This window comes from Theropithecus gelada, chromosome 16 (assembly GCF_003255815.1).
Source record: "Theropithecus gelada isolate Dixy chromosome 16, Tgel_1.0, whole genome shotgun sequence".
NCBI classification, from domain to species: Eukaryota; Metazoa; Chordata; class Mammalia; order Primates; family Cercopithecidae; genus Theropithecus; species Theropithecus gelada.
The window spans coordinates 62,951,492-62,963,209 of NC_037684.1; the positions used below are offsets into that span (position 1 = coordinate 62,951,492).

At 51.8% G+C, this 11,718-nt stretch overlaps 1 protein-coding gene across 4 annotated transcripts in view; it reads right to left on the reverse strand.

Moving 5' to 3' along the window:
• The window catches only part of SLC13A5 (solute carrier family 13 member 5), a 28,930-nt gene that overhangs the window by 15,411 nt on the left and 1,801 nt on the right, over nucleotides 1-11,718 (reverse strand). For 2 of the 4 annotated variants that reach the window (XM_025362000.1, XM_025361997.1), the window contains exons 2-6: nucleotides 6,798-6,926; nucleotides 6,412-6,548; nucleotides 3,627-3,805; nucleotides 2,717-2,885; nucleotides 898-1,020 (exon numbers count right to left, since the gene is read on the reverse strand). In XM_025362000.1, coding sequence (XP_025217785.1) covers nucleotides 898-1,020; nucleotides 2,717-2,885; nucleotides 3,627-3,805; nucleotides 6,412-6,548; nucleotides 6,798-6,926 — 737 coding nt within the window. The remainder of the gene's footprint in view (nucleotides 1-897; nucleotides 1,021-2,716; nucleotides 2,886-3,626; nucleotides 3,806-6,411; nucleotides 6,549-6,797; nucleotides 6,927-11,718) is intronic. The other 2 variants (XM_025361998.1, XM_025361999.1) reach the window with 2 other exon arrangements.

Genomic DNA, 11,718 nt, shown 5'->3' on the forward strand with positions numbered 1-11,718 from the left:
GCACTTAACTCAGAGCTGAGTACTTTCCATCCTGCTGTGGTCTCATCACCTTTGCACCACAGATAAATTTGTGTGTTTTAGAAAAACAATAACTTTTTTTTTGGCTATTTGTCAGCCACAGGTCATGGTTTCTGTCCAAAGTCTGGCTGCCTTCAAAGGTGACCCCTGATGAACTTGCCTGTGTGCTAGGAACAGGAAGGTAAACTTTCTAGGACCTGTACACTACTGGGAACATCAGACGTATTCCGTAAACGTCTGGGTTTGGATGGATTTGGTTGTAATCACTCCTGGTTTTACTCGACTTAAACTTCCCGTGCAGTGAGGCACAGAGCATATGCGCTTAGCTCAGAGCTAAGTCACAGGTTTGCCGTGACCTGGCCTGATGAACCCACACGGCCAAGAGGAAGCTCATCCAGCAATGTCGAACTGGCACATGGGGACCAGCTTATCTTTAATTGCTTTAACCTGCCTGCGCTTGCACCCTGTGCTGGGAGTTGTGTGGGGTGTCTGGCATCAGAGTGGCTCTGGAGGAATTCAGTCACCGGAACCCGAATGCAGATACTAAAGGACAGGTCTATGATATGCCCAGGGGCCACTCAGAGATGGAATGGGGGTTGGAGGGAAAGTCAGGGAAGCAGCGTTTGAGCTAGCCTCGAAGGCTGAGGAGGTGGGAAGGTAGAGAATGGCATTCCAGGAAGAGGGGACCACGTGTGCGCAAAGCTCAGCGAGCAGCCTGGGGTGGAAGGAACAGGAGGGCAGACTAGCAGGAGACGGGGCTGGAGAAAGATCAGGGTCAGACGCGGAGGACTTTGTAAACCTGCCTATTGAGTCTGAAGGCTCTTCTGCAGCTTGGAGGCATAATTAGGTATAATGAGGCCGTGAGCGGCTCAAACTTACTTGAATCTCATGTAAGCAAACAGGAGCCACAGCCAGGCGAACAGCAGCATCACCAGCATGTTGGGAAAGGCGAATGCAAACCAGGAGGCAAAGTTCACGAGGTCCTTGCTGTCGGGAAACAACCTGCAAGGAGACACCAGTCCCCATCTCAGATGCTGAGCCGTGGGGAGCCAGCCCAGCTCTGTGAGTGGGGGCGGAGCAGCAGCTGGGCCCTGAGAGGCGGGACTGTGTGGGGGCCATGTCCTCCTGAGGTCTAGCCTGTGGCCGGGCGCAGTGGCTCACACCGGTAATTCCAGGACTCTGGGAGGCTGAGGTAGGTGGATCATAAGGTCAGGAGTTTGAGACTAGCCTGGCCAACATGGTGAAACCCTGTCTCCACTAAAAATACAAAAATTACCCAGGCGTGGTGGCGGGCGCCTGTAATCCCAGCTACTCGGGAGGCTGAAGCAGGAGAATCACTTGAACCTGGGAGGCAGAAGTTGCAGTGAGCCAAGATCGCGCCACTGCACTCCAGCCTGGGCAACAAAGCGAGACTCTGTCTCAAAAAAAAAAAAAGAAAAGAAAAATACACCTTTTATACACATGCGTGTAATTTGACTGATAGCTCTGGGGATCCACAGAGCCCTCAGCAATCTCACCCTGTGGGTTTCTGCAAAGGATGGTCCCCTGACTTAGCAAAGCAAATCTCAAAAGCTTCCCAGAGTGGAGGCTGGAGGAGGGCCACTTCCGCTGCAGGCCCCGTCTCCCATCGGCTGCCCCTTTTAGCTCAAGAGTGTCAAAGCAGACGCAGAGCTTTCCCCACTCAGCCCAGACAGGCTGCTCTTCCCAAAGAAAGTTACTGGAGAACTGTAAGGATATCATTACAGAAAACACTCCCGAAATTAAAACAAACGGGTTGTTGAACCTCAAGTTTCCGCCCAGCCAGGCTCCAGACCTGTCCTTTCCACCTCTCAGCTCCTGTACCCACTGCCCTCCCCACCCCTGTCCAGGCTCCTGTCTACAAAGGATGGCACCACCTTGTTTTTGTTCCTGCCCACTGCAGTTAGTACATACCTCCATTAATACGTTCATTTACCAGACGTGCCTGGAAGCCCCAGGCACCTTGCTACCCTCAACAGACCATGACTACCGCGCGGCAGGGTCCAGGTTTCTCTCCCTCTTGTGATCCCAGCCCCACGCAGCAGGAGGCCAGGTACAGAAATGGGGTCCTCATGGCCTGCATCCCTTTGTGGCCAAGGCTGGAAAGTTCCAAACCACCCCATGGTTCACCTGTACACCTCACAAGGGGACCTGTCACCTCAAAGGCAATCAGTGGGACTATAAGGAAGCAGTGAGGCAGTGAATGACCCAACCCCAGCCCTTCATACCATCTGTAGACCTCAGATATCACGGCACCATCACCATTAGCCACCAAAGGCAGTGAGCCAAGGGAGTGGTGGGGAGTCTTTTAGAGGTGTCTGTTTTCTACAAGTTTCAACCAAGGACCCAGCGTCTGGAAGTACATTGTCATCTGCCATGCCTTTAGCTCAGCGTTCGATCCACACTCTCTCCCTGAGCCAGAATCCCTGAGCCCAGGGCAGGTGGTGGGTCTTGCATCATAGCAGAAAGCAGACTTGGATGTTGGCTCCCCTGGCATCAGTAGGGGTGCCAGGACACAGAGGCTGGATGGGGCCACATCTTTCCACCCCTGCCAGGCTCCCAGGCCAGGTCTGGCTGCCCCGAGCTCTAGGACTGTGCGGAGGGGCAGAGAGAGATGGGCAGGTCCCTCCAGCCCTGGTACCCACTTTGTAGTCCCCAGAAGGTGTGACCAAGGACTCACTCGTTCATCTGGCCCAGGAGCACCACGTTGGGTCCCGTCCCAGTCAGGGTGGCAGTTCCCCCGATGCTGGCCGCGTAGCAGATGCACAGGGTCATGGCCTTGCACAACCTATTCCAGTCTTGGTCCTCCTGCTGCCCCAGAGCGGGGCCTTCAAAAACCACTTGGCTCCCTGTGGTGGGCACAGTGCTGTCAGCTGAGCTGGTCACGGGGGCTGCCTGCCCAGCCCCGGCTCCTGACTCTGCTGCTGACCTGAGGATTGGGAGATCCCAGCTCTGCTGATTTAGCTGCCCCACTGGGCTCCATAAGAGTTGTTGGCAGGGATGTGCCCAATTCCTCTCTGTAAGCCCCAGGACCTTGCCCTGGGTCTGGCAATCAGGCCGTCAGCCACAGACCCTGAGTCTACTGCTCTGGGCTGGGGATGGTAAGGGGACATGGCAGACGGCATGGCAGATGCTGACTTGCCTTCCTCAGCTTGGCACCTAGCAGAGAAGCAAGCATGGGACACCAAGTCCAAGACCTATGGGAGCAGAGAGCGGAAGGATTTGAGCTGCTCAAGGAGGTCAGAGAAGGCCTCCTTGAGGATGAGCAGGAGTAGCAAGGAGTGAGGGGCACCCGTAAGTGCTTGAAAGATGTCCAAATGAATAATCAGGTGAACACACTGATTTCTGCAACTGATGGGAACCAAGGGTGGGACTTTGTTCAAAGCTCTATTAAAGGATCTAACTTTTATGCAATAATTCCCTTCCTAAAACTTACGACAACAGTAGTTTCTATTTTTTTTTTTCTCTATGCGTGTTTAAAGGAGGGTTCCAGGAAGCAGACAGGGAGAAGGGGGTGGCCAAAGCATGTGCCAGCAGAGGGAGGGGAAGGCTGCTATTGTGGCCTGGCAGTGCCCTGGCCAGGGGCTCACCTGGCAGCTCACTGGCCTTGCCCTTGTCCACCAGCTCCAGGCCGGCCTTGGTGGCTGTGCTCGTGGCTTCCATCTGCTGCAATATGGCCTCCACAATGGGCACCATCATGGCCGTGGTTGCCGTGTTACTGATCCACATGGACAGGAAGGCGGTGACGCCCATAAAGCCCAGCATCAACCTGCAGAGGAGGGGCAGGGAGGAAAGCCAGAGAATCCCCACCCCACCCCCATACTTCCTGGGAAGCAGCTGGGGACTGGGTCCACCCCTGCAGGGATGCACAGGTGTTGAGGCCAATTCAAGATCGGATATTCGAATAGGAATGACAGTTTGAGAGCCTCCCCTCCCTCCCTCCTTCCCTTCTTTGCCTCCTCCATTCCTCTCTCCCTCCCGCCTCTCCCACACACATTCCTGATGTCTACTCTGCTTGCTTCTGGGGTTACCAAGAGGCCTCAGATCCAGTCATGGTTGTAAGGAGCACCCCTGCTCCACCATCTAGCAGGGGAAGCCCAGGCATCCAGCTGGTGCCAACTCAATATGAGCTTGCCCTGGGGTATGCCGGAATACCGCCACGTGCAGGCAGCCCCAGCTTCCCACTTCTGGCTAGGAAATTCCCACCCACTCCCAAACCCTGCCTCACCTCTCAGAAGTTCAGAAGGGCTAAGCAGAGTAGGGGTAAGGTGAGCTGGGGAGGGAGCTTGGGAAAGTGTGACTCTTCTCCCGCTGCCACTCCGTCCCCTCCATCTCCCCTCCGCCCCCGCATATACACTTTGACCCCTCCATGCTGCAGTGGAACTGATCACACAAACAGTATTCAGAAAATACACTCCCTTTGCTTATAACCCCTGCTCCCTTCTCTGCCGTCTATCAGGAAGACTCCTCATGGTCCTTCAGAGCCTGCCCAAGCAACGTCCCTCGCCCGGGACCACCCTCTCAGTGTGCACCAGGTGGGGCTGGTCTGGCCGTTCTCAATCCTCCCGCTTACTCTCATCATCGCTGTGCTGGGTTCAAAGCACCTGTTTCCACGTCTGCTCTCTCCTTAGGCTGTGAGTAGGGCAGGGCCTGACTCTGCTCTGTGGCTCCACACGCCCCAGCTGTCCAAGGCTAGGGGCAGAAGGAGCTTGACTACTCTCAGCCTGCGGGCCCTGTTGCAGCCAGGCTCCTCCTCAGGGCTCCTAGTTCACCCGGGGGTAGGAGCAGGGGCAGGGATAGGAGCCTGAAGAAGGGACCTAGAAGCTGTTCTGCACCAGGGCCCAAGCTGCTGTCCTCACAGGCGGACATTATGGACCCATTAAAAAAAAAAAAAAAAAAAAAAAAAGCCTGGGACCCAGGCTAGGAGGAGGGGGAGGGTTTGCTTGAATGGAGTTGTCTTCGAAGAACCAAGGCTTCTACATGCTATTTCAAGGCACCAAGGGTGCCTCACATACAGGTGACCCGCAGGACAGCCAGTGCCTTGGACAACTGGAGACCGTGCTCAGAGGAGCCAGGTGGCAGGAAGGAGAGAGAAGCATGTATGAACTTGGGTTTGGAAGTGGAAGCTCTCCAACGTGCTCCAGAATGAACCCCACTGGAGTGGCCTCCCACCCAAGCTGGCCACTCAAGGGGGCCAAGAAAAAGAATTCTGAGGGCCCCGAGGTCCACTTTCCTGGGGTCTCTCGTTTCTAGAAAATACGATGGCTTTCGATTTGACGCTAAACCAGTCACTAGAAGGAATCAATGCCAGGATGTGTAACAGAGATCAGAGAGCCACAAAGACCCCTGCTCAGGGGAGTCTGAGGCACCCAGGGAGCCCCGGGCATGGGTCGCCCGCAGGGCAGACCAGCGTCTGTGTGTGCTCGGGGTCTAGCGCAGTCCCCGGCACAGGGGCGCCTCAGGAGGAATTTACCGTGAACTGACCAGGAGCTGACTCCCAAGGGCTGGGCCTGGGACATGGCATCATTGAGGGGACACATTGCCTCAAAAGGAAGATGTGCCCTGAGTTTCTGATTAAAGAGGACACAGACCTTATCAGAGAAGCTGGGTCCAATCCCCGTGTGTCCATGAGCAAATCACTTTACCCCTCTCTGCCTCCAATTCCTCATCCACAGAATGTGGGCGGTAAGAAGAATCCTCAGCTCTCAGAGTTGTGAGAATTAAATGAGGCAATGAATAAGCTTCTGGCATCATGCCTGGGGCCTTGTAGACACTCAATATACGCATTATGATCATGATTGATTATGGCTATGATTGTGGTTATATTGACTCCATGGCTTGGCTGGAAATGGCCAGCTAGATTGGCAGGGGAGATCTTGAAAATGGAGAGAGAAGCTGGGGTACTGAGTGATGTCAGGGAGGTAAGTTAAGAAGCTTCTTTGCAGTGGGAATAGATGCTCCAGCTTGGAGAGAGGACCTTTCTGTTTCCCCATGAGCTGGGTGGTTGAGCCACTTCTGGCCTGCTTCCCCTACCCCATTAGACACAGCTTGATCCAGCCTCTATCCAATTTGTTCCCTGTGGAACCCTGCAGCTAGCTGCCTCCCCCAGGAAGCCTTCCAAGCCTGCAAGGACTCTTGCTGACCCACCTCCTCTGGATTCAGAGGACCCTTACTTACTGCTGCTCACCGTGTGCCACCACCACGCATGCATCTGGTCTCTCCAGCTAAAGCTATAATGTGCCCCACCCAGCCAAGTCCAGGTAAGCCCAGGGCCAGCCCTCACCAGTGGGCGGCCCGGTCTGTGCCACCCTCCACCCCCTTGCAGCCCTGGGGCTCATGCAGAGCCACGTGGCAAGAGAGAGAAGGCGTAATTACTGTGCAGGCTTGGCCCCCACCCAGAGGAGCGTGCGCAGGGCTATCCTCTTGTGCAGGTTCCAGCGCTCCACAGCCACGGCCACGATGAGGCCGCCCAGGAACAGCATGTTGGTGTCCTTCATGTACTGGACACACACCTGGAGCGTGGCACGAAGGCCCCATCAGGGCTGCCCCTTGCCACACACTAGAGCCACCCAAGTCCCAGATGCTGACTTCAGGGACCGCTTGGAGTGGGGATGCAGGCCCGAGTGGTGTCTCCCTGCCAGGGAGAACCCACAATGGAGAGTTTTCCGGTCACCCCCAGGCCTGTGCGGCTCACAGAGAGGACCACAGAAAAAGACAAGGGGAGAACCAGGAAGTCACCAGGATCCCCTCGGTCTGCTTACCTGCTTGGAGTCCAGAATCCGGAAGAGTGGGAAAAGCAAGACAGGCATGAGAGAGGTGACAGCCAGAGGGATGACTTCTGTGCACCAGTAAATGGCCATGAGGATGATGACGTAGGCGCACCTGACAAACTGAAGAGACAGTCCTGAGGCTTCGGCATGTGGCCGCCTCACTCTCCCCACCCCCGGAACCCTCCGGACGGCAGCTGGCGTGGATTGTCAAGACGCAGGGGTGATCTCAGAGGGAATCCACTCAAAGTCATCCTGTTCCCCAGCCCTAGTCAGCACAGCTTTCTGGGGTCAGGCTGGGGAGGCAGGCATAGGATCTATCCTCAAAGGACTCCTGCCCCATTCCCACCCCTCCTCCCTGCCTCCCTCCTTTCCAGAGGTGTGGTTCTAGGCACGTTCTTTGATCTTCTCAAACCTTGGATTAGCTACCTCTCAAAAGAAAAGATCAAGAATAAGACAAGGAAGAACAGGAAAAAGGAGGAGAAGGAGGAGGAAGGGATAGAAGAAAGAGAGGAAGGGGGACAGAGGAGGAAGAAAAGAAAGGAGGAAGAGGAGAAGGAAAAGAAGATTAAAATATCTGTTACTTTGTTTTTGTTTTTTTAAGATGGAGTTTTGCTCTTGCCACCTAAGAGGCCATTATTCTAAGAGAAGTGACTCAGGAATGGAAAGCCAAATCCTGCATGTTCTCACTTATAAGTGGGAGCTAAATTACGGGTACCCAAAGGTATATAGCGTGGTAGAATGGATACTGGAGACTTAGAAGCAGGGAGGGTGGGAGGGGAGTGAGGGATTGAAAAACTACATATTGGGTACCACATACACTACGTGGGCGATGGGTGCACTAAAATCTCAGACTTCACCGCTATACAATTCATCCATGTAACCAAAAACTACATGTACCCCTAAAGCTATTGAAATAAAAATAATAATTATTATATAATAAAACTAGCCACCTCCCTAGGTTGTTTTATCTTTCATTGGCTTTTTTTTTTTTTTATGAGACAGAGTTTCAATCCTATTGCCCAGGCTGGAGTGCAACGGCACGATCTCAGCTCACTGCAACCTCCACCTCCTGGATTCAAGTGATTCTCCTGCCTCAGCCTCTGGAGTTGGCATTACAGACGTGCGCCACCACACCAGGCTAATTTTTGTATTTTTAGTAGAGACGGGGTTTTGCCATGTTGGTCAGGCTGATCTTGAACTCTTGACCTCATGATCCGCTCACCTCAGTCTCCCAAAGTGCTGGGATTACAGGCGTGAGCCACTACGCCCAACCTCAGAGTTCCTTCTTAGATGTCTCCCTGCACCCCCTCCACAGTCTGGTTTGCGCCCTTCTTCTAAGTACCCTCCCCAGCCATTAGCATATGGGGTTGTCACTGTTTCCTCAACTGTCCTTCTACCACCACAACCAGTGCGTGACTCGAGAGCACAAACAGCACAGTGAGTCCTCACTTAACATCATTGATTGGTTTTTGGAAACTGCAATGTGTAAGTGAAACAACGTAAGCCAATATTCCCATAGGCAAATTGCTAGAAACAACAGTTAAATTTCTATAGCGTATTTCTGGTCACAAAAACATCACGGAGATCCTAAATAAGGACCAAAACACTTCCAATATTAAACACGGAAAGGAATGTGAGCTATACATATGCTTAAGAAACATTAATAAAAACAAGTTAGATAATTATCCAGTTACGGCAGGTCAGGGTCTTGGGTGGCCAGAGCCTGTCCTGGCAGCTCAGGGTACAAGGTAGATACCAGCCCTGGATAAGATGCCATCCCATTGCAGAATGCACAATGAACGCACACCCACACTCATTCAGATGGGGACCCTGCAGACACTCTAATTCACCTAACGTGCACAGGTTTGGGATGTGGAAGGAAACCACAGTAGCTGGAGAAAACCAATGCAGACAACGAGGATAACGTGCAAACTCCACACAGACAGTGGCCCCAGCTGGCAATCATTTTCTTTTCTTTCTCTCTCGCTCTTTTTTCTTTTTTTTTTTTTTTAATGATTGAGACATCGTCTCGCTCTGTTGTCCAGGCGGGAGTGCTGTGGCACAATCACAGCTCACTACAGCCTCCACCTCCTGGGCTCAAGGGATCCTTCCTTTCCCCTCCTCCTCCCATCAACATTATAATGAAATGATGTTGAAAGAATCGACAGTATTCAAGAACCTGCTGTATTTGTAGATCACTGTCCTCGGCATCCAGAACAGGTTTAACACTTACGATATCTTTACAAATGCTTATTTATTTATTTATTTATTTATTTATTTATTTATTTTTGAGACAGAGTCTTGTTCTGTCCCCAGGCTGGAGTGCAGTGGTGCGATCTAGGCTCACTGCAGCCTCTGCCTCCTGGGTTCAAGCAATTCTCCTGCCTCAGTCTCCTGAGTAACTGGGATTACAGACAAGTGCCATCACACCCAGCTAATTTTTGTATTTTTAGTAGAGACGGGATTTCACCATGTTGGCCAGGATGGTCTCCATCTCCTAGCCTGATTATCCACCTGTCTTGGCCTCCCAAAGTGCTGGGATTACAGGCGTGAGCCACCGCACCCGGCCATCTTTGCAAATGCTTATTAAAGGAATCAATAGCATTCATCTGAGTTTAACTCTGACAACGCTGCGGAAGAACAGATGCACCTGTACACAATCCCTGCTTCTCATCACCCAGAAGAGCGTATGCATTATTTGCACGAAACATTGCAGGAAGACTTAGAAATTCTTTGTCGGGGTTGTGTTATCAGCCACAAGAAATACATCTTTTTCAGCATCCCACAAGCAACCCAGGGCACCTCCTACTGGCAAGGCAGGGTTACTCAGCCTCGGCACACTGACATTTTGGATTAAATGATTCTTTGTTGTGGGGGCTGTGTACTGCAGGCTGTTTAGAGCACCGCTGGCTTCCACCTGTGAGTTGCCAGTAAGACTGTCTCCATTTGGGACGGCAAAAAATGTCTCTGTACTTTGCCAAAGGTCCCCTGTTGTGGGGCAGGGTGAGGGCAGGAGAAAGGATCAATGCTGGTTGACAGCCACTGAACTAAAGGCGGAACAGCAGCGTCACTGGAAACCCAGGCTTTGACACCAGACAGATATGATTGGCGCCCACTGTCAGCCACTGTCTGGCCTTTGGCAGCCACTAACTTCTTTGGGCCTTGGTGTCAGGGGTGTACCACTGGGCAGGCCATGAGAATGATCCCCTCCAGGGGCAGACAACGAGAGGGCACATCGGAGAGAATTTTAAAACAATAATATTAGCTAAACATTAGTTTGCTTCTTACTATCATCAGGTGATAGCAATTCTAAACAATGTAGCTCGTAAATTACTCCTCCTGCTCCCAATCCTGGCCCCTATCCCCTCTTGTTTCATGTCTTCATCTGCAAATGGTGGATTTAAGAGTCCTCGTTCTTCCCATATGGCACACAAAGTCCTCGGTAACTTTTGATTCTCTAAACTTAGAAGCAGTAGGTGGCGTGCGTCACCAGTGTACACTGTGTGTTCCTGGAGGAGTCAAACAGACCCACTAGGAAAGAGGATGAGACACAAGGTTAACGGCCCCCTCACCTCCATGCCACTATTTGGAAGCCCAGGAGGTGCCTCATCCCTGAAGTCAACAGGCTTGATCCCCCTAGTCTAGAATGCCTCCACAGTGTCAAGGGAGAGGGCAGGATGGGAAGCAGATGTTAGAAAAGTTTAACACTAACAAGTCAGGGTGTCCTGACATACCACTTAATGAAAAAATGCAGGCAAAACCTACTCTGTATGTATATGTGTGTGTGTGTGTGTGTGTGTGTGTGTGTTTGGGAAGAGAGAGAAGAGATTGGTTTCTGGAAAGATGTTCATCAAAATATGAGTAACTTATGGGATTTGAGAGTATTTTAATTTTTATTTTATACCTTACAGATTTGTTAAAAAAAAAAACTTTTACATTTTAATAAAATAAATGATACAATAAATTTATCATTTATTGTATTAAATTTTTTTTAATAAAAAAGGACCCAGAGAAAGGATAGAGAAAGTGGAGCAGAGATGAGACCAGGAGGGAGTCCAGGTAGAGACAGGAGAACTGGAGACAGCCGGTGAGCAGAGGGGCCTGGGTGTTGGGAGAGGGTGGCGTGCCCTGGGAGTCACCTCCTGGCAAGGACTGTGTTGCTCAGGCTGCCAAGGTCCTGCCAGCTTCTCACCAGCTTCCCAGCTGCCCTGCCTGTGCTGTGTACCCTCTGGGTTTCCTTGCACAATGGGGTGGCCGTGGAGGGTGGACGCATGGTGACCGAAACAGGCACAAAGGGAAAAAACAAGACAATGTCCAGGGTCCTCACCCAACCCCGTCAGAAGGAAAGCTCATGAAGGCAGCCTTTGGAAGGACTCCCCCTGGGTTCTCTGCTTCCCCTCCCTGGTCCTCATTCACAGGACAGCTTAATCTCTCTCTCTCTCTCTCTCTCACACACACACACACACACACACACACACACACTGAGTTGCGGTTTCCAGCTCAGGGTGTGTGTGTGTGCTTGTGTGTGTGTGTGTGTGTTTGTGTGTGTTTGTGTGTCTGTGTGTGTTTTGTGTGTTTGTGTGTGTTTGTGTGTTTTTGTGTGTTTTGTGTGTGCGTTTGTGTCTGTTTGTGTGTGTGTTTGCACGTCTGTGTTTGTGTGTTTTGTGTATTTGTGTGTGTTTTCTGTTTGTGTGTCTGTGTGTTTGTGTGTGTTTGTGTCTGTGTTTGTGTGTGTTTGTGTGTCTGTGTGTTTGTGTGTGTTTGTGTGTTTGTGTGTGTTTGTGTGTCTGTGTGTTTGTGTGTGTGTTTGTGTTTGTGAGTGTGTGTGTGTGTATTTGTGTGTGTGTGTGTGTGTGTGTGTGTGTGTGTGTGTGTGAGTGGGGTCTCCTGGGGCAGGAAGGTCAGCCAAGCT